This window comes from Perognathus longimembris, chromosome 28 (assembly GCF_023159225.1).
Source record: "Perognathus longimembris pacificus isolate PPM17 chromosome 28, ASM2315922v1, whole genome shotgun sequence".
In the NCBI taxonomy this organism is placed as follows: Eukaryota; Metazoa; Chordata; class Mammalia; order Rodentia; family Heteromyidae; genus Perognathus; species Perognathus longimembris.
The window spans coordinates 39,231,897-39,255,451 of NC_063188.1; the positions used below are offsets into that span (position 1 = coordinate 39,231,897).

At 40.7% G+C, this 23,555-nt stretch overlaps 1 protein-coding gene across 4 annotated transcripts in view; it reads right to left on the reverse strand.

The window, feature by feature from the left end:
* Srpx2 (sushi repeat containing protein X-linked 2) overlaps positions 1-18,473 on the reverse strand; it is a 28,174-nt gene extending 9,701 nt beyond the window's left edge. The window contains exons 1-5 of one of the 4 annotated variants that reach the window (XM_048336525.1): positions 18,156-18,473; positions 17,122-17,249; positions 16,310-16,392; positions 12,469-12,549; positions 666-857 (exon numbers count right to left, since the gene is read on the reverse strand). In XM_048336525.1, coding sequence (XP_048192482.1) covers positions 666-857; positions 12,469-12,549; positions 16,310-16,391 — 355 coding nt within the window. In that variant the 5' untranslated portion in view covers position 16,392; positions 17,122-17,249; positions 18,156-18,473. Of the gene's footprint in view, positions 1-665; positions 858-12,468; positions 12,550-16,309; positions 16,524-17,121; positions 17,250-18,155 lie in introns of all 4 variants that reach the window. The other 3 variants (XM_048336522.1, XM_048336524.1, XM_048336523.1) reach the window with 3 other exon arrangements.
* Between the last annotated feature and the right edge of the window lie 5,082 nt (positions 18,474-23,555).

Below are 23,555 nucleotides of genomic sequence, written 5' to 3' on the forward strand. Positions count from 1 at the left end.
AAAGGACTGGTACAGAGCATTGCCCACAGGTATGTCCTAAACATATCATTCTGTAGTGACCATATGGGTAGACAAAGCTCAGCTGCTAAGAGGAAGTATGCTGTACTGCTTGAGTAACAAGTAAGGAACTTAAAACTATACATAATTTGGTGTGTGTGTGTGTGTGTGTGTGTGTGTGTGTGTGTGTGTGTGTGTTGTATGTGTATATGATTCTGCCTATATTTTAGCCTCAGGGACCCTCCTTTTTTATTCGTGTAAGAAAATGAAGAATACCAGATATTTCATAAGCTTCAGTGGAAAGATCTATAAAGCTGAAGCCAGTTTAGCTCCTGACCACAAGTGGGAAAGAGTCTTAGGTTATATATCCTTGGGAGTGCCAGAAGAAGACTGTGACACACATTAGGCCCCAGAGCCAAGCCTTAGCCTCCCACATGCATTCTTGGTTTTCCTGGGTCTGGAGGACTGGTTGCTACTTAAATTACTGTATTTCTTGGACAATAACCACAGTAAGAGAAAATAAATTAGAATGTTAGGATGAGGAAAATCTCTGTTGGAAGCCTATGGAGAAGTCCCATTTTCACTTGAAAGAAGGACTCTACTCATATACCCTTAGTGGTTGTCTTCTCTCTTCCACACACATCAGCATATGCACACATATAACTTACGCCTACAATGCGCAATTCCAGACCAACGACGGCTTGGCAGGCATTGCACTGATCTCCTACCAATCAACCGAAAACCTCGGTCACAGGAGATTTCACACCGTGTGCCCAGGCTGCTTTGGTAATTTCTTCCCCTTGGTGAGTAGCATGTAGCTTCTCCATCCTGGATATTTAATGTATAACACCATCTGGGGACTGTAGCAAGAGAAAAAAAGTAAGCTAGGAGTACAGAAGATAGAGTGGTGTTGGCGAAAGAGCAGACACAAACCAATGTAACAGAACACACATCCCAGAAATAGACTCACAAATATGCCAAAATGATTTTTGACAACCATGCAAAAACAATCCAACAGAGGAAGACAGTCTTTCAAACAAATGGTGCAATTGGACTTTCATATGAGGAGAAGAAGAAAAGGAGGAGGAGAGGAGGAAGAGAAAGGGGAGAGGAAATGGGGCAAGGAGGGGGAGATGGAGTGGGGAAGGAGGAGGTGGAGAAACACAACCTGTCTTACAACATATACAAAATATATCTCAGATGTTAGAATTACATGTAACCAGGAAAAATATAAAACATTTAGAAAAAAGACAGGAGAAAGTCTTTGAGATCTAAGGATAGGTAAACAGGCCTTCAATATGACACTGAAAGCACAATTGTTAAAACAAAATCAATAAATTGGATATTTCCAAAATTTTTTTTAAAGTTGCATAAAAGGCACTATTTCTTTTTCTAGTCCTAGGGCTTGAACTCAGGGCCTGAATACTGTCATTGAGCTTCTTTTGCTCAAGGCTAGCACTCTACCACTTGAGCCACAGTACCACTTCTTGCATTTTCTGTTCATGTGGTAGTGAGCACTTGAACCCAAGGCTTCATTCCTGTTAGGTAAGCATTCTACTACTAACCCGCATTCCCAGCCCCAAAAGGAACTATTAAGAGATCAAGGACAAGGAACAAATGGAAAGAAATATTTGTAAAACACATGTCCAACAAGCAGCTAAATATGTAGAATATAGAAATAATTCTCAAAACTCAACAGTACAAAAGCAAACAATCCAGTTAGAACATGGGTAAAAGACATGAACAGACATATTACCAAAGAGGATATACTGTTGGTAAGTAAACATAAGACATCTACATCATTAAGTTATTAAGGAAATGCAAATTATAACTACAATGAAATACCATTAACATACTCATTAGAATGCCTTTTTTCTGTTCAAATTTTTTTTAAAAAAATTTTCATCTATGTGGTTCTGAGGAATCGAACACAGGGCCTCATGCACTCTAAGCAAGCACTCTACCACTAAGCCATATTCCCAGCCCAGAATGCTTATTTCTTTAAAAATAGAAATATCAAGTACTGGTAAAGTTGAGGAGAAATTAGAAATATCACACAATACTGGTAGAGATGGGAAAACTTAGTTACTTTAGAAAATACTTTGATACTTTTTATAAAGCCAATATCATGCTTTCTGGTAAAGAAAGGTATGCATACAACATGATTCTGTCACCCCACTTTATTTACTCAAGAGAAATGAAAACATGGCCCACACAGAATCTTGTGCCCTAATGTCGAAAGAATTTGTATTCATATTTTCCAAAGGCTGGAAACAACAAAAATGTCTTTCTGTGGGTGAATGTTTGAACTCACTGTGGTTTATCTATATAGAAGAATAAAGTGGTCTAGGAATGTGGCTTAGTGGTAGAGTGCTTGCCTAGCATACATGAAGCCCTGGGTTCAATTCCTCAGCATCATATAAACAGAAAAAAACAGAAGTGTCACTGTGGTTCAAGTGGTAGAGTGCTAGCCTTGAACAAAAGGAAGCAAGGGACAGTGTTCAAGCCCTGAATCCAAGGCTCCCCCCGCAACTGGCAAAAAAAAGAAGAGTAAACTGGAAAGGAGTATGGGGGTTCCTCAAAAGGCTAAATGAACTCTCCTATGACCCAGCAGCCCCACTTTTGGGCATCTACCCAAAATATTACAAGCAAGACCACACTAAAGCCACCAGCACAACTATGTTCATCGCAGCAGTTTGCCATAGCTAAAATATGGAACCAACCCAGATGCCCCTCAGAAGATGAATGGATCAAGAAAATGTGGTACATATACACAATGGAATTTTATGCCTCTATCAAAAAGAATGGCATTGCCCCATTCATAAGGAAATGGAAGGACTTGGAAAAAATTATACTAAGTGAAGTGAGCCAGACCTCAAAGAAACATGGACTCTATGGTCTCCCTCATAGGGAATAATTAGCACAGGTTTAGGCTAGTCACAGCAGAGGATCACAATAGCTCAATAGCTCTGTACATATGAACATATAAGATGATGCTAAATAAAATAAACATAATTTTTATAGAGTAAAAAAAAAGAAGAGTAAAGTATGGATACATTTAGCAACATAGATAAATCTCACATATGTTTTAGAAATGAAGGAAGTCAGATATTCAAAAGGACTCTGTTTAAATAACTGGGTGTCTGTCATCCCAGCTACCTGGGAGGCTGAGATCAGAAGGATGGGGTTCTGGGCCAGCCAAGTGAGTCAAGTTTATGAGACCCCATCTCAACAGAAACAGCTGCATATTCATGTCATCCCAATTACGGTGGGTAGAATAAATAGGAGTATCCTGGGTGAAAAGCCGGACCCTATCTCAAAAACAACTCGAACTAAAAGGGCTGTAGGTATTACTCAAGCTGTAGAGCATTTGTCTTGTAAACGCAAAACCCTGAGTTCAAAACCTGTACTGCCAAAAAAAGATTCCATTTATATTATATTATATATATGATAGATATATAGGAACACATAAAGGCAAAAGGTAGTGACAGAGTACAGTTAAGTTATTGCCAGATATTGAGGGTAGAAATAGGAAGTAACCTCAAAGGGGCAGCACAGGGCCAATTTTTGAGGTGATGTAACAATGGTTACAGTTTTGCATTGTGGTGGTAGTTCTCTCACCCTAAGCATTTGTTAAACTCACAAAATGGTATACCAAAAAGTGACTTTGGTCTGTAAATTTAAAACATTGAAATATAAGCTAGTGTTAGGTGCCATGTGCTTGTGAATATAATCCTAACTATTCCAAAAACAGAGGTCTGGAGGCCCAAGGTCAAAAGTTCACTAGATTCTCTCCAAAATGATCAGCAAAAAGAGCTGTGTGCGTGGTTCAAGTGGTAGAAAGTCAACTGAACATGCAAGCTGAGCAACCATAAGGCCTTGAGTTCAAAAAGAAAGAAACAATAAAAAGAAAATAAGGCTGTTAAATTATAAAGCTCTGGTAAAGATGCCTCATTGGTGATACAAAATAAATCATCTTTCATCTGGTTCAGATCTGAAAGAGACACATATAAACAAATGGAGGGCCACCTGCCTAAGGATGTTTACACAGTTATAGTACAGATCTGGTTGTTTAGGGCTGGGAAGTCAGAATGCTGTGTGAGCTGATTTGAATCCCGAATTTGGTGACAAAAGGGGGAACTTTTAACAAGAGCAGATCATGTCAGGAGCTAAAGGAACTAAAAAAGGTTAGAGCCTTTGCTTGGGTGCAGCTGGAAAATGAAAACAGGTGACAGCGAGAAAATGATTTTTCATCCAGGGAATTCTAGTGTTAGTTTTACACCTGTGACACAGACAGGGCTGATATCTGGAGACATCATCTCCAAATTACAGAGTCTCTTAGGCACTATAGTTGGGCTATGGATGATAAGGCCACAGAACATATCACCAAGACCTAACATGGGAGATTGGGACCTTAACAATCACATCAGTTCTGTTTCTTTCTCACATTCTGTCAAGTAAAATATCCATCAGATTGAAACTGATGGGAAAAAGAAGCTGCAATGGTAAAAGGAAATTAAAGCTCACGGCAAATGCTGAGACACTAGCAGATGAGCAATTATTATCAATACATTCAAATTTGGTGGCCCAGGGAAATCCTGGGATAAAGACAAAAATGTTGGAAGGCTGTAAAGGTCAAACACAAATGTAATTTTTAAATAATGAGGAAAGTAGTTTGGGGACATTACAGTGACACTGACAGCACAGAGCATGGTGTTCTGGAATACTTAAAAGTAAGGCTTACAGGGCTGGGAATATGGGCCTAGTGGTAAAGTGTTCACCTCGTATACATGAAGCTCTGGGTTCGATTCCTCAGCACCACATACATAGAAAAAAGCTGGAAGTGGCTCTGTGGCTCAAGAGGTAGAGTGCTAGCCTTGAGCAAAAAGAAGCCAGGAACAGTGCTCAGGCCCTGACTCCAGGCCCCAGGACTGGCAACAAAAACAAAACAAAACAAAAAGTAAGGCTTACAAACAGCTTGACAGACAAGTGATGATCCCTAGGAGGTCTCAAGAATGAGTCATTCCAGACTAACCTCATTTTCATTTTTAGTAGGGCTGCTAGACTGGTAGAACAAGAGGAAGGTAGGTAGATTATGGAGAAGTAAGTGAGGCATGAGAGAATGCTTTTCATGCCAGTGATGAGGATGACATGAAGTAGTACAAGATAGGTTATACGATCAGAGATTCATAACTGCCTGAACGACTATACCCAAAGAATGTCAACAAATAACTGAACAAGAGATATGCTGTATGAAGAAAATACTGCACAAAGAAAATATCTGCTAGAAAATGGGCTACTATTGAGTGATCAGGACTGTTCAGATACATCATCTTCTAGAGCTTTCGTGACAACCTTGTGAGGTAAGTAGGTGCTTATACTCATTCTTCAGATAAAGAAGTACTTTTTCAAGTCCCTCCACAAGTAGGAGCAAGTCTAGGATTAGAACCCAAGTTGTATCTGCTCTAAAACCCATGTTCTTTCTAAGCACTAAATCTGCCACTGTAGCTGATATTTTGAAATAAATATCAACCTTTTAAAATAAGTCAATAAATCCACATTGTTAAAACTCCCCCAAATATACACAATTACATAGTAGCTACTAGGGAAGTTGGAATAAGGAGAATTAAGGCCAACTCGAGCATATATAAAATATATCCTTTTTCAACCAATAGTGAGGCATGGAGGCATGCACTTTTTATGCCGGAGGCTAAGATTCAGAGGATCATAGCTGTATACCAAGCTGGGTCCAAAAGTCCATGAGACTCCATCTTTAATGCAAGAAATTAAATGTGATATCACAGACCTGTCATCTCAGCTACTATGGGCAATGAAAATTGGGAAGATTGTGATCCATGTGCACATATGGGCACAAGCAAGATCCAATCTCAAAAACAACAGTGTAAAAAGGGCTGGAATGTGGCTCCACTACAGAGAGCTTGCCTAACAAGTATGAAGTCCTTAGTTCCAACTACAGTACTACACCAGAGAAAAGCTACACAGCAAAATATCCCCTCCCAATCCTACTGCTATTCCCATCCTTACTTAGTGCCTCCCCAGAGAGCCACTGCGAATATTTTCCTTATAATGTAAACTTTTGACATTTTAAACACAGAGAAGAGTATATGATGCCTACTGTTGTTTAATTATTTTTGTGGTTCTGGGATCTTGTTCATGCTAGGTGATTGCTCTGTTACTGAGCTAAAGCCCCCACCACTAAAAATAAACTGGCATATTTTAGAAATCTTTCCATATCATATTATAGCTAGCGTATAATATATTTTAAAAGAAATAACATTAAAAATACTTAGTACAGTGACTAACACAAGGTCGATGTTTTCCAGAGTCAAAGCACTGGAAGCATTCTCTTTTTAGAGCATATAAAGAAAACAAAGTTCTGACAATGGGGTCAAAGTTCCACAGGTAGTGACTACCTGTGCAGTGCTGAGGCAAGTCATAAGGAAAGAGTTGCCAGGACAATGAGTGCCCATCTCTGAGAAGGGTTTCTGACTCTAATAGAAAGCACAAAATTCACAAAAATGTTAGCAAACCACAGAGACAGTCTTCTCTCAAATAAAATGCTTTTTACTTGTTACCACTTTGTATCATTTCAAAAGCAGTTCCATTTTTAATGAAAGAGGTGAGACGGGCACAGTTCTGGAGTCACACACACCTGGAGTTAAATTCCTCCTCTGTCACCCTAAATTTACCTTCCCTGTGCTTAATTTCCTGACCTGTAAAATGAAAGATAATAGTGGCTATTAGACCCAAAGAAACATGGACTCTATGGTCTCCCTCATAGGGAATAATTAGCACAGGTTTAGGCTAGTCACAGCAGAGGATCACAAGGCCCAATAGCTATGCCCTTATGAACACCTAAGATGATGCTAAGTGAAATGAACTCCATGTTACGGAAACGACTGTTATATCACTGTTGTAATTACTTTCAACATGTGATGTGAAACCGTAGCTTCTATTATTGATGACCCTCTTGTATCCCCTTCCTGTGGTTGTACCTGCACTATCTCTGTATCTTATCTGAGTACATTGGAAACCTCGTGGAAACCATGTATACTGGTATTAGAACTAGGAAACTGAAAGGGAATACCAAAATCGAGAGACACAGGGTAAAAAGACAAACGACTACAAAAGCAATACTTGCAAAACTGTTTAATGTAAATCTACTGAACAACTCATGGGGGGAAAGGGAAAGGGGGAGGGGGAGGGGGGAATGAGGGAGGAGGTAACAAACAGTACAAGAAATGTATCCAATGCATAACGTACGAAACTGTAACCTCTCTGTACATCAGTTTGACAAAAAAAATTTAAAAAAATAATGGCTATGGTAAGAATCCAATGCAATTGCATGTGGAAAATTTCTAGTTCTATGGATGCTAGCCCCTAAATCAGTGTCTGGGTTTGAGTGACTGTCTCATCCGTTGTCAAGCAACAACATGCTGTGGCTTCTTTTTCTTCATGTGGCTGAGACACAACTGCCATCTGGAGACACAATCTCCAAATTACAGGAAGTTCTTAAACATGACAGTTGGAAAGTTGATGGTTATGAGCTCACTAAGGCCTTGCCAGGGAGGCTGTGATCTCAGGTTGCACTTTTCCTGACCACTCATTCCCATACATCATTGACAACCTTGTTCAGTTACACTTATAAGACACTAACTTTCAAGGCGCAAGGCTGTTACATAACTTACAATTTTCTAAAGAGCTCTATGTTAATTAAAAAATAACTTGCAAGTCAGGTTGATGTTACTCATAGGGCAGTTAGATCCTTCAAAAGTACTTTCAGGGTTTTGCTCAGTGGTAGAGCACTAGCCTAGCATGTGCAATGCCCTGGGTTCAATCTCTAGCACTGCAAAAAATAAAAAGAGTACCTTCTGTATTTGCTGGTTTTTACTATCCACGATTCCCGTTTACCATACTCTATAGTCTGACTTCTCTTTCCAGGATGTCAAAAGTCAGCATCGACTTTTTCTTTTGATAAGTTTTTAGACTTTATTAATGAACAGGAAATCCCACTTGTGTGTATATAATGTGGCACATAATAAACCTTAGCCTTTGCTTCGGAAGTATGCATTTGTATAGGCTATAATCAAATATTGAGCATCTAGTTTTTACATGCAAGAATGACATTTATGGATCTTATTTTGTCAAATATACAATCATTTTGTTGAGAGCAATAAATGATAGACCAAAGAGGCAGCTCCCAATGAAGGTCAAATGAGTAGCCTAGACAATAAACATTGATTTCAGATTAACATAGGAGAATGGGTGGGTAGAGGGACAGTTGTATGTGGGCTAGAGCATTTGGGAAACAGAGTAGACCACCCTGATGGGTGTTGGGATCCATCTTCCCCCTTGATGGAAGGGGCTTGATGCACCTCCCCCAGCCCTGGGGAATGCGGCCCTTCTACCCCCTCTAGATTGGAATCCAGAGGAACCGGTTGGGCAAACAGCCCCCAACCTTCTAGCCAGCCCGGCGCGCTCGAGTGATGTTAGCCCTTGGGGGTCAGGTGATACCTTTCAGCCTATCGACATCCTGGCCAAACCCCTCCCTCGAAATCATCTCCCCTTGTCCTTCTCTCAATAAAGTTAGTTCGCTCTAAGAAGCTAGCCCCGTAGCATATGTACGCCAGCGTCCAGGGAAAGGAGGCGGACACATAACTACGGCAGGTCACATGCTCGTCAGGTCGGAGCGACCCCCACGTCCCACTCTAACTTACCTGCAGGCCGAGGGTTAGGGGAGAGGACGATAAGGAGGGTGGAAAGAAAGAAGAAAGAGTCCGAGCCAGGAGGGGCAGAGAAAAAACCCCAACAGATGGGAAGCTAGAATGATGCTAGATTCTAATTTTAAATGTTTGTAGTAGCTGGGCACTGGTGGCTCACGCTTGTAATCCTAGCTACTCAAGAGGCTGAGATCTAAGGATTGCAGTTCAACGCCAGACCAGGCAGGAAAGTCTGTGAGACTCAAACTAACCACCAGAAAACTGGAAGTGGTGTTTGGCTCAAAGTGGTATAACACTAGCCTTGAGCAAAAAGAGCTCTGGCATAGCATCCAGGCCCTGAATTCAAGCTCCAAAACTGAAAAACAATTAAAGTAAAATAAGACAAAATGTTTGTTGTGTGTCACTAGGCTTTGGGAATGGAGAAATATGAGTCAGACAATCCAGTTAGTAGACAATTACCTTTATGCATGGGTGAAACAATCATTTTAATACCATGGATTAATAAAGAAATGACAGGCCTTGATGAATGATGTGTGAGAAATGGTGAGGAAAGGGGGTGAGGGCTATTTGAAGTGACACTGAAATATTCTGAAATCCAAGTAAGTATAAGACAATGACAATACCATTGTTAGAAGTAGGAAAATCATGGACTGGGAATGTGACTTAGTGGTAGAGTGCTTGCCTAGCATGCATGAAGCCCTGGGTTTGATTCCTCAGTACTACACAAACAGCAAAAGCTGGGAGGTGCTGTGGCTCGTGTACTAGAGCACAAAGAGGCTCAGGGACAGTGCCCAGACCTTGAGTTCAAGCCTCAGGCCTGGGATAAAAAAGAAGTAGGAAGTTCAGCTAGTCCAACATTTTTCAAGCAAGATGAAAACAATTTTTTTTTAGATATCTCCAAATGAAAGTGTTGAGGAGCAGATAGAGATATCTGGAAGCTCAAAAAGTCAGGTGTGCCCAAAGTTGCTCCCTGGCCCATTCTCTATTGTCCTCAACCAGATAGCCATCTCCCTTCTTGGCTTCAGGTGTAATCATAATAGTGAAATGCCATGGAGCCCAAGAAAGAAGAGTCAATAAGAAATAAGTGTGCTTACTGTTGTTGGAGCGAGTGAGGACACACTGGGAGAGAACTGTGGTCTTCAAAGAGATGTGGTCTCAGCGTAGAGATTTGTGGATAAGTGGGAAAAAAACTGCAGGGAGGTTAGGATTTAATGAGCACTGGGATAGGAGCAGTGGGTGTGGACCACTGGCAGTGAGAAGGCAATTAGATAGGAGCACAGGAAAACCAAGAGCTTTTATCGTATCTCTGTGGAAATTATTTTCTCAAAGGTCACCATTTACTTCCTTCTTATCACATAAAATGTCAGCTTTCTCTATAACAGGATATGTTTGCAAAACTTGAAAAACTCAGTTTCTTATCTTTTGAAGTTTCCTGAATTCTTTTATTCAGTGTCTCTTGTTATATGATAAGCACTACCCTAATCTCCTTGCATATGTCTGGCCACTAAGTCTTCTTCCCCTACTGACTTCTATTCTCTTACACACATCTAAGGATGTAATCCCAGGCCTTGATCTTGGCCTTCTAGTTTCTTAGACAGCCCATCCATATAAGCTGAGACTCACCCTCTTTCAATTGCCTATGGGCTATCTTTACCAAACAAATTCTTTTTAGCCTTGTCTTTCTTGGAGAGTTTTTATAATCCCTTCAGGTATTCAGACAGAATGCTTTCAGATATCAGTGTCTTAGCTTCATGATACATCAAATCTGTCTTGTCATCTCTCTATTTGAAACATATATGGGGCACTTGCTTTTTTGTGTGAATCTAGTTTCTAAAATTTTTATTATCAAACTGATGTACAGAGAGGTTACAGTTTCATATGTTAGGCACTGGATACATTTCTTGTACTGTTTGTTACCTCGTCCCTCATTCCTCCCTCCCTCCTCCCCCTTTCCCTTTCCCCCCATGAGGTGTTCAGTTCACTTACACCAAACAGTTTTACAAGTATTGCTTTTGTAGTTTGTTTGTCTTTTTTTACCCTGTGTCTCTCGATTTTGGTGTTCCCTTTCAATTTCCTAGTTATCAGCACTGGGGATCATGCTGGGCAAGCACTCTACCACAGTGCTATACTTCCAATCCCTTTGGGGTGCATCCTAACTCTCTACTTATTTGCCACTACCCTTAAATATATCTGGCTAACATTCCTTTAACTTGTACTTGAAGAGTTTTTCTGACTCAGGCTCTACTGTAACCCATATTTTCTGAACAGAATAACCAGGTTAGTGCACATTTAGTTTCATATTCCTGTGCAAAAATAAATGATGGATCCTTTTAGCTCCAAGAACAACAGCTAAACTCTTTCACATGGCTTGCAAAAGCATAGAAAACACAGAATCTGAAATGGAAGGGATATGAGACATCACCTGGTTTAACATTCCACTCATTGCAGAAGTTATTCAACATTCTTCCTGATTCTCCTTAGAAGATCATGGAGCCTTTCTTAAGTCGATCTCTTTATATTCAACTTTGTTCGCTGCAACTTCTATCTCCCATCATCTCCAGGAGTCAAGGTGGTTTCTCCTTAGTTCTTTCTGCCTGAGCTTTTGTGCTCAAGGCTAGCACTCTACCACTGGAGCCACAGTTCCCCTTTGTGGATTTTGATGGTTAATTGGAGATAGGAGTCTCATGGATTTTCCTGCCTGGCTTCAAACCACAATCCTCAGATCACAGCCTCTTGAATAGCTTGGACCACAGGCATGAGCCATAGGCACCCTGCTCTCTTATAATGATTTTCTTTTACCTCTGAGTCCTTGGCCATTTTCTCTGACAAATATCATTCCCTTCCCTTTCCAGCTGTCAAAACACCACTCAGGTACTGGGGATTGAGCTCACACCCTTGAGTTTGCTAGGAGATCCACTTGAGCCATACATCCAATCTTTTTGTTTTTAGTCTGTTTCAAGATAGAGTCTTGTATTTTGCCTAGGCCATCCTTGGACTACAATCCTTCTATCTCAACCTCCCAAGTAGAGCAGCTTGGATTATAGGCCCATGACACAGAACTTGACTGTAACGTGTGCTCATTTTATCCTCCTTTCAACCCTAAGCCTATTTTTTTTTATCAATCACAGACTTGCCTTACACAGCATTAGGCAATACTTAGCTACAAAACACAAATGAACAACCTTCAGGCTAGGGAGGTGAAGTTACATAGCAAGCCAATAGCTACAGTTATCACTGGCCATCTGTAAAGTGTGGAGGTGCTTACCTATAATCTCAGTACTGGGGAGACTGCAGCAGGATAATTGTGATGTTGAGGCCAGCCTGAATTACATGGTGAGAACTTGTCTTATAAAAGATATTATCATCAAGTGGTAGAGTGCTAGCCTTGAGCACAAAGAGGCTCAGGAACTGTGCCCAGGCCCTGAGTTCAAGCCCCATAACTGACAAAAAGTGAATTATCCATGCCGAGAATGTGGTTTAGTGGTAGAGTGTTTGCATAGCATGCATGAGGCCCAGGGTTTGATTTCTCGATACCATATAAACAAACAATAAATAAAATAGCATAAAATAAATACCCAAACAAAATTAAAATAAAATATCAGAGCTTTTGAGTACCTACACTGTCATTTTGGTATATATGAACCAAAGCCTGGTTGAGGCTGCTTCGGGAAAGAGCATAGGCCTTACGCCAGAAAGAGCCTTCATGAGCCTGAAAAACAGTGGGGGTTACCTCGGTAGTCTAGGGCAGAGGCCAGTGGGACCTCTTCTGCATATACTTCATTGTAGCTTTCATCTGGATAGTATCCTGAACCTAGAATGAAGAAGATTATATCAAAATGATATATTGTATATCGGTTTCTTACTCAAGTCATTTCAGCTGCAACTCTTTGTCTTCTGCAGCCATGGTACTTGGGCGGGGTGGGGGGGAGGGGAACCAAGTGACCTGTAAAGTTACAGAACTACTATGGGTGAACCTCAGCATGTGAAGTGCATAGAGGGTGAACTCATGGCTGGGATGGGGCTCATGGATGGCACTAAATAGTTTTTGCAAATGAAAAATCATTGAATTTCTTGATCATCTATCACTTCTGTCAATCTGGATTGTGGTCAATCTGCTTATTTGACCCAACCCATGAGTCTTGGTGGGTGAGATACTGATGATCAAGCTCTGAGGATGAACAGTCATCCTAGATAAGAGGGAATAAATCGAATCTAAGTGTCTTCTTCTAGCAATAGGCTTGTTCAAATGCCTCAGAGGGAAACAAAAACTCAAACTCCCACTACCCACAAGTCATGTGCACTTTTGGCACCAGACTGTTGTTACTGGCTGGGAGTAGCATGCGAAGGCAGAGACAGCAGACTTAAAATGGAATAAGAACAGTCTCTTGACACTTTGTCCTGGCAAAACAGGAGTCAGTCTTTAAAGAAAAAAATCCCCGGTGCTGGAAAACAAACTCCAAGATTTACCTATGTTTAGTCAAGTGCTCTGCCATTGAGCTACATTCTCAGCCCAAGGCAGAGCCATTTTATAAATTTCCTGTCTAGAGGACAGGAGGAGCTTTAGCAGGGATCTTTGCTGCTGAGCTAAAGAACATTCCTATCTACTTCCACTAAGTTAAGTGGTCCAGTCCCTTGCAAGACTGTGGCTGTGTGGGAAACTAAACAGTATGTTCCACCAGACAGCAGGAGGTCGGTCATGAATACAGCCAACTGGAAAACAAGTTGGTGCTTTCCAGAGCAAAATTTCTGGAAGCCCTTCTTCCAGTTCTATACACGCACGGGAGTAGGGCAGCCTGCAGTGCTGGAGTCTGAAAATTCTCCATGTCCAGGAAAGGGTGTGATTCCAGGACAAGGCTGGGTTTTCATGCTGGAGCCCTTTAGCCTGTGTAAACAATCAGATCACAAGCTAGTTGCTTTTTCATTAGGCAGAGGCACAGGGGCCCCTGCATAAAAGGTGGAGCAGAAGCGTAGATGATAAACCACCTCTACTCCCCAAAGACTCAGGCTGTGTGTGTAGGGGGAGTTGGGGGGTGGTCAGGAAACCATTCCAACTTGGTGAACAAGGCAATGAATCAAATTGAAAGTTTGCCTTATAAAATCATGTCCTTGTTGGTGTACTCTCATTCCAAAAGCAAGAGTTCATTTATTCTCACTTTTGTTGTTTTCCCCATTTCAGTTCTTCTGACTTCCCTTTATTTCTCCATAGACCTCATTTGCCTTGCTCTTTTCCCACATGGGAGGAATTCTTCCCAGCTGTTTCAGTTTAGTGTTAGCCTTAAATTTATCCTTACAGCTCTTGTAAACAGGAGGCCATATGTGTGTGATTCCCTAAAGTATGAGGACTCCCTAGGTTTGTTACAGTGTTAGCTTGTGAAGAAATGCTCAGCAGGGAGCAAACAGCTGTTTACCAGAAGAGAAAACAGGAGTGTCAGAAGCCTAGGGCTGGGTTAACAACAACAACAACAACAGTATTGGCAAGGAGTGCTATCATCACTCATCTCCTCCTGGGTATGAAGCATATGCTATCTCATTATGCCAGCAGAATATCACAATGGGGTAGATAATATTAATGCTCTCCAATGTACAGATGCCAAGGCAGCCCAGAGGAATCAAAGGAGTTGCCTAAGGTCTCTTAGCTAGTAAGTAGCAGAGAAGACATTTCTGCCATTACCCTAAAATAGTGATACAGGATCTTTTTTATAATACCCAACAGAAATAAAATAATGAAGTCTTTTTTGCAATCCCACCTTTTTTATTCTTTGTATTTATAGGAAGGCAGATGGGAATTGAAGGCCACCAAACATTTTACATCTTTCCAGAATTACAGAGGATGTGGGAAAACTGAAGGGGAAGACCCATTCAGATAATTATAGTTTCAACCAGGCCATGGAGTAGTTAAATCTGTGCCAAGTCTCCTTTGGGCCAGGAATGAGCTTGAGCTAGCTACCTTACCACTTTAAACCTTTCCATTTCGGCTCTCTGCCTGCCTTCCATCATTTTATACATATGTTGGGATACTGAGGTGTGGTATAAGAATTAAACCGGAGGGGTGATTTGCCACCTCATTCCTTTTTATTGTGCCTCTTAAGCAACAAGAAGGCAGGATGGGGGGTGTCAGGGGGAGTTGAGTTTCTCAGTTTCTTTGCATCAGTTAGTGGTTGGTTATCATATGATGTGCTACAGTAGTCCTCCAACTTATCTAGCAAAGTGGACCTTTTAAGTACTGCCTTGCATAAACGATATAGCTGAAGATGTAATTGATGGCTGAAGATTATTTTAAAATTGACATTTATGCTGGGCATATGATGACCAATACGGGTTGACTTCCTGAAGTATATAGACAGCCCTTTGAGAACCTCAAATAAATCTTAAGTTCTTTTTTTGTTAAAACTGCCTTGACTGCAGAACTCCAATAGCTTAAGTATTCATCCTGCATGCAGTGTGTTTTCGTACAGGTGTTCAAAATTGGGTTTTGGGACATCTGATCTCCACTCCACTCCCTTACTCCTGCGGTATTTGCCTGGATTTTGGTCTTCTGTGCTTGAACTGAAGCTGAGCAGTGGTTAGGGAGGACAGCTGCACAATCATCTCTTGAAGACTTGGGGCTTTTTTTAAAACCCCAAATAGTGTGGACTTTGCCAAAGGCTTGATTGGAATTTCTTCATTTCAATGTCAGCCCTTGTGACTTACCCCCTAAAAAGCCAGGTTAAGCCAAAGAGGGGAAGAAGTTTGCATATTTGAAAGCTTGATGCAGCTGTTCCAGACAAACAGACCTATTGCCAAATGCTTGCACTAGGAGCTAAGGGCAAGTGGAAAATTTTAGCTGCAAAGACTGTGGCTGTGATGGGAGCAGTTTGTTATTTACTCATCTCTGGATATTTTCCTAACCTCATTGGTTGAGCCTGTCTCATTCCTCCATTCTTCCAGACCTTGTGATGGCAGACATTGAAGACCACAGAATATTCTTAGCACTTGGAAAGCCAGTGGCACTCCATCAAAAACATCTGTATGCCAGCTCAATATCCTCTCCTCATCCCACCCCTTCCCTTTTTCCTCTCCTCACTGAGGCCATTCTTGTCAACTCCCTATGTCTCCAGGGGTGAAGGATAAAACATTCAAGAATCCAGAAAGCTTCTTTCTGAAATAAAGAATGAGACAGAAGAAACTGGAGGAATTCCTGATTAAGAGAATATGATCTGTATTGCCAGTAACAGCATTGGCATAAAGGGGCTATACAAGTTTCACAAAGTCTGGGAGGGAAAAACAGGGAGTGAGGAGGAGAGGGAAAGAGCAAGGAAGGAACACTGATAAATTCTTATTCATTCCAAATAGGTTGCCTCTCTCCCTTATTTTTTCCCAAATGAGATATGTATCCTATTTTTGTGGTCTTAATGAAAGTATTTGACTCATAAAAGAATTAATATTAATAAAGATTTGTCTCATAAAAGGTTCTTAGAAAATGGTTTTCAGGAAGCTTAGTAGCTTTTCTTCATGTCTATAATAAGGATGTCTCAATGTATTCTAACTCCTCCCTCTCTGGAAGTTGAAAGACAACAACTCCTAGAGCTTACCTGCATACCATGTTGGTGTCACTGCTGGAGTTAGGAAGAGTAGCAGAGAGAGGGCTCCTCTTGGAGTTAGTTGAGCAGCCATCCTAGAGGAAGGGTTAGGGAGATACGAATAGATGTGTGTGGCCAGAAGTATCAGGGTAAAGGAAGGTAACATTCATAAATTAGCCATCTATGAACTTCCAAAAGTGAGTGAGAGGAAGCAGAAATACAGGATCTGTGAGGAAGAAGAAAAAATTAATTAATGCTTCTTGAATCATCCCCCTCATAAAGGTTTTCCACTTTACAGAATAACAAGATTGTTTAATGTATGATTGCTTTTCTTCCAAGGTGGTAGAGGAGAGGAACACTAAATAATCCATCCTCAACTGACTTGAAGGATCAGATACAAATGTTGCATGGTTCAAGTTACAAGGAGGGACACTTAAGTAGACAAACTAGGAAAAGGCAAATGGAAGGTCACATAGAACCAGGAGGGAATCTGACAATCTACAGGCTGTTAGTTAATGGGTTTGGCCATTCAGCTCATATTTCCTACCCACTAATCTGGGAAAGCATTAGCATAGATAGTCTAGACCCTGAGCTCTGGAATTATAAAATTTGGATGCAAATCCACTTCTATTACCAATTCCTTAATTGACAAATTCCTTAATTTCTTTGAGCCTCTCTATCTTAATCTAAAAATGGAAATAAGAGTATCTACTTTGTGTAATATATTCTTGCCTAGCAGACAAGGGGGCAGTCAATATCTACTGACTTTATACTGGTCAGGAGAGGATGTTTCCCTTGCCTAGTCTTCCAGGCAGTAACTATACCTTGTTCCTTTCCTAGCTTCGAGGTTTGAGGTTTAGTGGTTGGTAGTGGCTTCTGGTTTCCACATCCAGTCTAACCTCCCAGTTTTACACTTCTAAGCCAGTGAGAAGACAGAGAGGTTGGGGAGGACCTACAAAAGTGAAGAGAGAGTAAGCAGGCTTCAATTACCTTCTCACTTCCTATCTTGCCTGTACTCTAATGGGAGGAGAGTTTTTTGTGGTGGGTTCCCAGTGGGTAAGTACTTCATAAATGGCAATGTTAAAATTTGCTGCCCACTGGGATAAATGGGCTACTGGACCTTAGAGCAAACACCATTCACCTACGTGATTTCAGTGAAATGCCATGCTCAGAGGAGGAGTCAGTGTCAAAACAGGAGAAACAAAAGGATGGTAGATTATGGCTCAAGTCACTAAAGGGGTATCAGAAGCCTAAGAAAGGCAAACATTCTTTTTCCAAATAATCACTACTTGGTTTTAAATTTTTTAATTGAGACAGCGGCTATTAAATAGAATAGAGAAAACTGTGTCGGAAAGCTAAGATCAGTAAAGTGAAAAGATGTGGAAATAATGCTAGAAAGAAAAGAAAATCTGATATAGCTAAAGGAAAGAGATTAAAGCAAAAAGAAGCATAAACAGAAATAAAGAGATGAAAGCAAGAACTAGGAAAATTAACAGCTAGATAATTAATCACCGACCCTTCTCTCACATCCGATCTTAATCCAGTTCCTTTTCTCTGGAGCAAGGGTTTCATTTGCCAGATTCTATAGCCTGAATCTGTGGCCTCTTACCTGCTCACCTCCCTACCCCTCCCAGTCTCAAACTGAAAGCTTGACTCTGAGGTGTGGGCCGAGGAGGTAGTGGGAACATGTGTCTGCAGACAGGTCCATAAATGAAAACAGCCTATGCTCCAATTTCATAAAACAGCATCTTTCTCCCTTCTACCCCATAGCCATGTTATCTATGTCCTAGGTCTCTTTACCCCTCCACAGCTGTGAAATCAGGGTAGTGCAGTGTGAGGGGTTAATTGAAGATCTTACCTCTTTTATTGTTTGTATGTGTTTGCTCTTTTTCTCGCTCCTTTTTCTCCTTGCTGTCTGCTCCTCTCATCAGTCGGGGGAAAAAAAAACCTTCCTCTTTAACATTCCTAGAACGAGTGGCTCCTGGTCTGTCCGGGCCTCCGGGATTCTGGGATTCTTTTAACACTTCCCAGATGTCAGGACATTCGCGTCTGCCAAAAGTTGCCTTAAAGCTATATTATCCTCAAAGCTATCGTTGTTCCTCTCTGAGAGAAGGGTCTTGTGAGAGGTGGGGGAAAAGAAGCAGAAGGATTAGAGGAACTCTGTCTGCTGAAGAAGAGGGGAAGTATGAATGAACGGCATTGGCCTCGAGCCCATGAGTATAGTGATGACTAAGAGAGGCTGGCTAAAGTGCTTCCAGAGATGTGTCTTGCTGAACAATACTACTTGTTATGACTCAGCATGACATCAGGAGTGAAGGAAAAGGAATCTCCCAAACTTCAAAAAGAGGGAAAGAGTAGATCTGATTGACATTCCCTGGAGATTTATTTTCTATTTTGTTAGTTCCCTTACTCCAAGTTGCTTAGAAATCCATAGGCTACAGGATTAGATACACTCTGACAAACTCCCATGAATGATACAACTTCTGTAGATTTCAGTTTGTGATAAGATGGTGTGGTTTACAAAAAAGTGTCATGTACTTTTGCATGTGTGTGGGTGCATGTGTGCTGACCTATAGCCTTGCATGTACCCATTAAGTGCTCAACCACTGAGCTACTCCCCATCATTCCCATGCACTTCTTGGCTGAAGAATTAAGACTGATTTCCCATACTAAGAATGGAGGGAAAGTATGTGTATAGAGAATTGTGGGAGGTTGTTTAAGTGAATGTAAATGATATATGCATGGCAAGTCATAATTACTGCTGAGCTCTTTTCCAGTGGTGTCTGATGAATGACTACATTTCCATCTACTAAGCAAAATCTGAGAATCCAGATTTGTACTCCACCCGGAGAAGACTCTGAGACCTTTTCCTTCAATTTACTAGCAAAACCCCAAACTATACATGTGGCTTAAGTGGTCTTGAATGGAAAAATCCAGCTTGAGTTCAAGCTTCAGTACTGGCAATAAATAATAAATAACCAAACAACCAATAGCCACAGTATAGTCTATGTGGACTCTAGTAGGGAGCCAAGGAGGGGACACAAGAAGAAGTAGGCTTTGGTTTACTCTTAGGCCAAGGACATGATATAAACAGGAGCTCACTGCTAGGTTAGAAGGGTGAGGAGGTTGGAAGTGGGGGTGGAGTGAGACTGGTTGGTAAAATGGTTCAGAAGAGTGATAGGAAATGAAATTAAATAGATTAGGGTTAGAAGTTCTCAAACAGGCATTTATTCTAAACTCATGTTGGGCATTAGTACAGAAATGTGTGTGTGTGAGAGAGTGAGATAAGAGAGAGACAGAGAGAGAGAGACAGAGACAGAGACAGAGACAGAGTGCTAGGGTTGTTTTCTTTCTAAAATAAGCCCTTCATTGACTCTCTGAGCTACTACATACATAGAAAAGGTGAGAAGTGGTGTTGTGGCTCAAGTGGTAGAGTGCTAGCCTTGAGCAAAAAGAAGCCAGGGACAGTGCTCAGGCCCTGAGTCCAAGCCCCAAGACTGGCAAAATTAAATAAATAAATAACTGAAAAGCATATCCAGGACAGAATTTGAGATAAGGAATATGGTGAAAATATAAGAAACAAGAATGCAAAAAGGAACTCATTTTGCTAGACTAATCTTAAAACTGGGACACAAATCAACTGATGGATTTATAAGGTATTACATGGTTTTAACATGTGAAACAAAATAGATAGGAAATGCTTTTAAATCTCATGATAAGCAGTTAGCCAAAATGTAAATTCAACAAAGAATCAAAGACATTCCTAACAGAATGAATAAGAGATAAATGTAATTTGAATTAGATGTGGTTTTACTGTTTTCTGAGACATAGAGTGGGGATGTTGTGTGAGTTTGTATAGGAGATATATTTCACTTCTTTGTTTATGACTTGTTTGATGGTAGTATAGCTTAGATATTGAATTTCATTTAATTTAAATAATCTGTAGAAGAAATGCTATGCAGTTAACCTCTAGAGACCAGCAATAACTTTCATGAGCAGTGACTGGCTGAGCACCCATGAGGTCATCAATTGAGTATTATGTGTCAGGGTGCTCAAGAGAGGATAAAAGCAGGCATAGGGGGCCTGGCTGTACTAGCACTTCAGTAGTTTTTGAACAACTAGAGGACAGGATGCAGAACAGGTAAGTAGCAAGGCAAAGCAAGTATGGTGCTAATTGAAGAAGTGTCAGTACACGGTCAGCCTAGGAGCAGTGATGGAGAGGAGAAGGGGTGTGGAAAGAGATCTTTGTCATTAAGTTACACTAGAACTAGGTGAGCAGTGGGAGACATGCTGAAGCTGTAGATGGGCAGCAAAGGCTTACCAGGCTTTATTTATTGTGAAAATATCAATATTCCCATGTTGTGAAGCTGAAAATTCCCATTTGGAAAGCCATGAGACATGGGGAGATATTGTGTCGGGAGGTGTAGCAGTGCTGGAGAATGGGGGTACCAGAAAGGAAGGCTGAGTCAAAGTAAGCCTTTGTTTGCTTGATGTTTGACCAAACCAGTTAAGCCTCTAAAGTCAATAGGTCTTATGAAAAATGTTAGATATGGAAACTATCTAGCTGGAATCTCAGTAAAGTTAAACAGAGGCAGGCTAGAAAGAACCTCCTGAGAAAACAGAAATGGGGTTGTGAATCTTTTTTGTTGGTCATGGGGCTTGAACTCAAGGCCTGGATGCTGTCCCTGAGCTCTCTTGCTCAAGTCTAGCACTCTCACTTTGAGCCATAGTGCCACTTACAGTTTTCTGGTGGTTAATTGGAGATGAGTCTCACTGTGACTTTTCAGCCCAGGCTGGCTTCAAACCGTGATCCTCAGATCTCAGCCACCTGAGTAGCTAGGATTATAGACATGAGCCTCAGGTGCCTGGCTGCGGTTGTGAATCTTAATACCATTTAGAAAGTTTTTCTTATTTCTTTACCAATAACTGTATATTGTGAGTTTTAAGGAAGTCAAGATCAGGGTTAGAAGGGTTTGAGAAGAATCCTACAGAGGATTAAAAAAGTGAGTAAGAAATGGAGATACAGAACAGAATTTCACAGGAATAAATTCAATAATAGAGAGAAAAAGTATTTTTATTAGAAGCTCGTATTAAAACTGTGATAAAATTAAGCCATGAATTATAAACTATTAGATGCATTCAACATGAAATGACATTTTAAAAGTAAGAAGCCCTTTCTTTTGTTTTGTTTTTGCCAGTCCTGGGGCTTGAACTCAGGGCCTGAGCACTGTACCTGGCTTCTTTTTGCTCAAAGCTAGCACTCTACTACTTGAACCACAGTGCCACTTCCGGCTTTTTCTATATATGTGGTGCTGAGGAATGGAGCCCATGGCTTCATGTATGCGAGGCAAGCACTTTTACCACTAGGCCATATTCCCAGCACCAAGTAAGAAGTCCTTTTTAATTTTATAATAGGTACTTAGCCAAAGATAAGTGGAAAGAAGTCACAAGCAACCAGGTAAATGATTAAAAATGAAAATGGTAAATTTATTACATGAATATAGGGAAATAGCTTCTGAGTGAGATTGTTGATGTCTTACTGGTTTCTAAGTCATACAGTAAGACGGTCACATGGAGTTTTGTAGCAGCTTTACTTCATTTGCTGTTCACCACTGTCTGATACAGGGTTAAACATTTAAGTTTTGTTTAATCTTTCAGGATAATCCTATGATGTGACTTCCTACAGACTAGCTATGGCCTTCACAAGTAGTGAGCTACACAGGGATTGGCTGAGTACTCCTGAGGTAATCAATTGAGCATTATGTGGCAGGGTGCTCAGGGGAGTTTAAAAGCAGGCACAGAGGCCATGCCTCACTAGCCCTTCAGTAGTTTCTGAATAGAGGACAGGATGTGGAATATGTAAGTAGAAAGGCAAAGTAGGTACTGTGGAAATTGAGGAAAGACCTGAATTGGTGTAAGGGTATGTTCAGCTTAGGAGCACTGATGGAAGAGAAGGAGGTAGGGTGGGAATAATCATACCTACCTGGTGTTGAGTTGGAAATTCACATTGAGTAGTAGGAGATGGGCTGGTATTGTGTTGGGAGAGCTTTTGTCTTTTTTATTTTCTATTGTCTAGTGTTTGCCACAAACCATTTATACCTAACTTTGAAGAAAATAGGAAGTTAATATGACTGAGACACAAATAGCTATTAACTATTTATTCTAAAACAGGGGGTAAGTACTTTAAGGAAAGTGTTTTCCTAAATTTTTGTTGTCCAATGTGTTTTATGTACTCATTACAGGGACAGATTAGGACACAAAAACACAATACTGTTTGAACTCTCCATCTTGCCCCTGGAAACAGGCAGTTAGCAAAGTAAAAGTAAAAGTAGAATGCAACAGAAAACTCCATGAATAGGATTAAGTTGGGCAATCACTATACTCCTGGTGCTTACGGACTTTGGAGAGATCTTGTTTTTTTTTTTTTTTTTTAACTAAATGTCTGAACAATATCAATCTTTTCTGGGGTTATTCCAAGTCAACATAACCATTTATACAACAGCAGCCATGTTTCATCGCAAAAAGGTTCCTGTTTCTGATGAAGGAAACAGGAATAGGCTAGAATTCCTCCTTGGTAAGTCAGTCTCTTAATCTTTAAACCTTCATCTGTAAAATGAGGACAGTAGTGATTATGATCCAATAATAGGTGCTTAGCAACATTGGTTGCTACTGGGCCCATGCTTGAGCTAAGCCCCTTTTTTTCTGGGTTTGGTGGCATGGTGGGAGAGGGGAAGAAGATGTCAGAATCTGAACAACATCAATCTATGCTGAGCATATTTCAAGCCAAGATACTGTTTGCACAGTAGCAGCTCTCTTCTTAGAATGGGTCCTGTTTCTAATGAAGGCATCAGAAGTTGGCCAGACTTAGTCCTAAGTAAGTTCCTTAACTTCTCAACATGTAAACCTTTCTATGTAACAGGATAGTCATAGTAGTGACCTCATAAGAAGAATTTAGTAGCAGTGTCATGCAGGGATAAGGGGGTGTTGCAGGGTGGGATGCAGTGGTGCATGCAAGGTGTTGTGGTCATAGGAATATTAATTTCTATGTCTGTCTTTGGTTTAATTTGGCACTGACTGTTGTTCGAACAAAGTAGTGTTGTGAGTGGAGAGGAAGGGAGAGGAGGAAAGTCAATACATTCTTGGAAATAAAATGTGGCTTTTGCTTTAGCTATGTTTTTGCTTCAGCCATGTTTTTGCTTCAGCCACAGAAATATTTTATTTCTCTAAGGCTCATGATGAAAATCCCTTCCAGGACCTG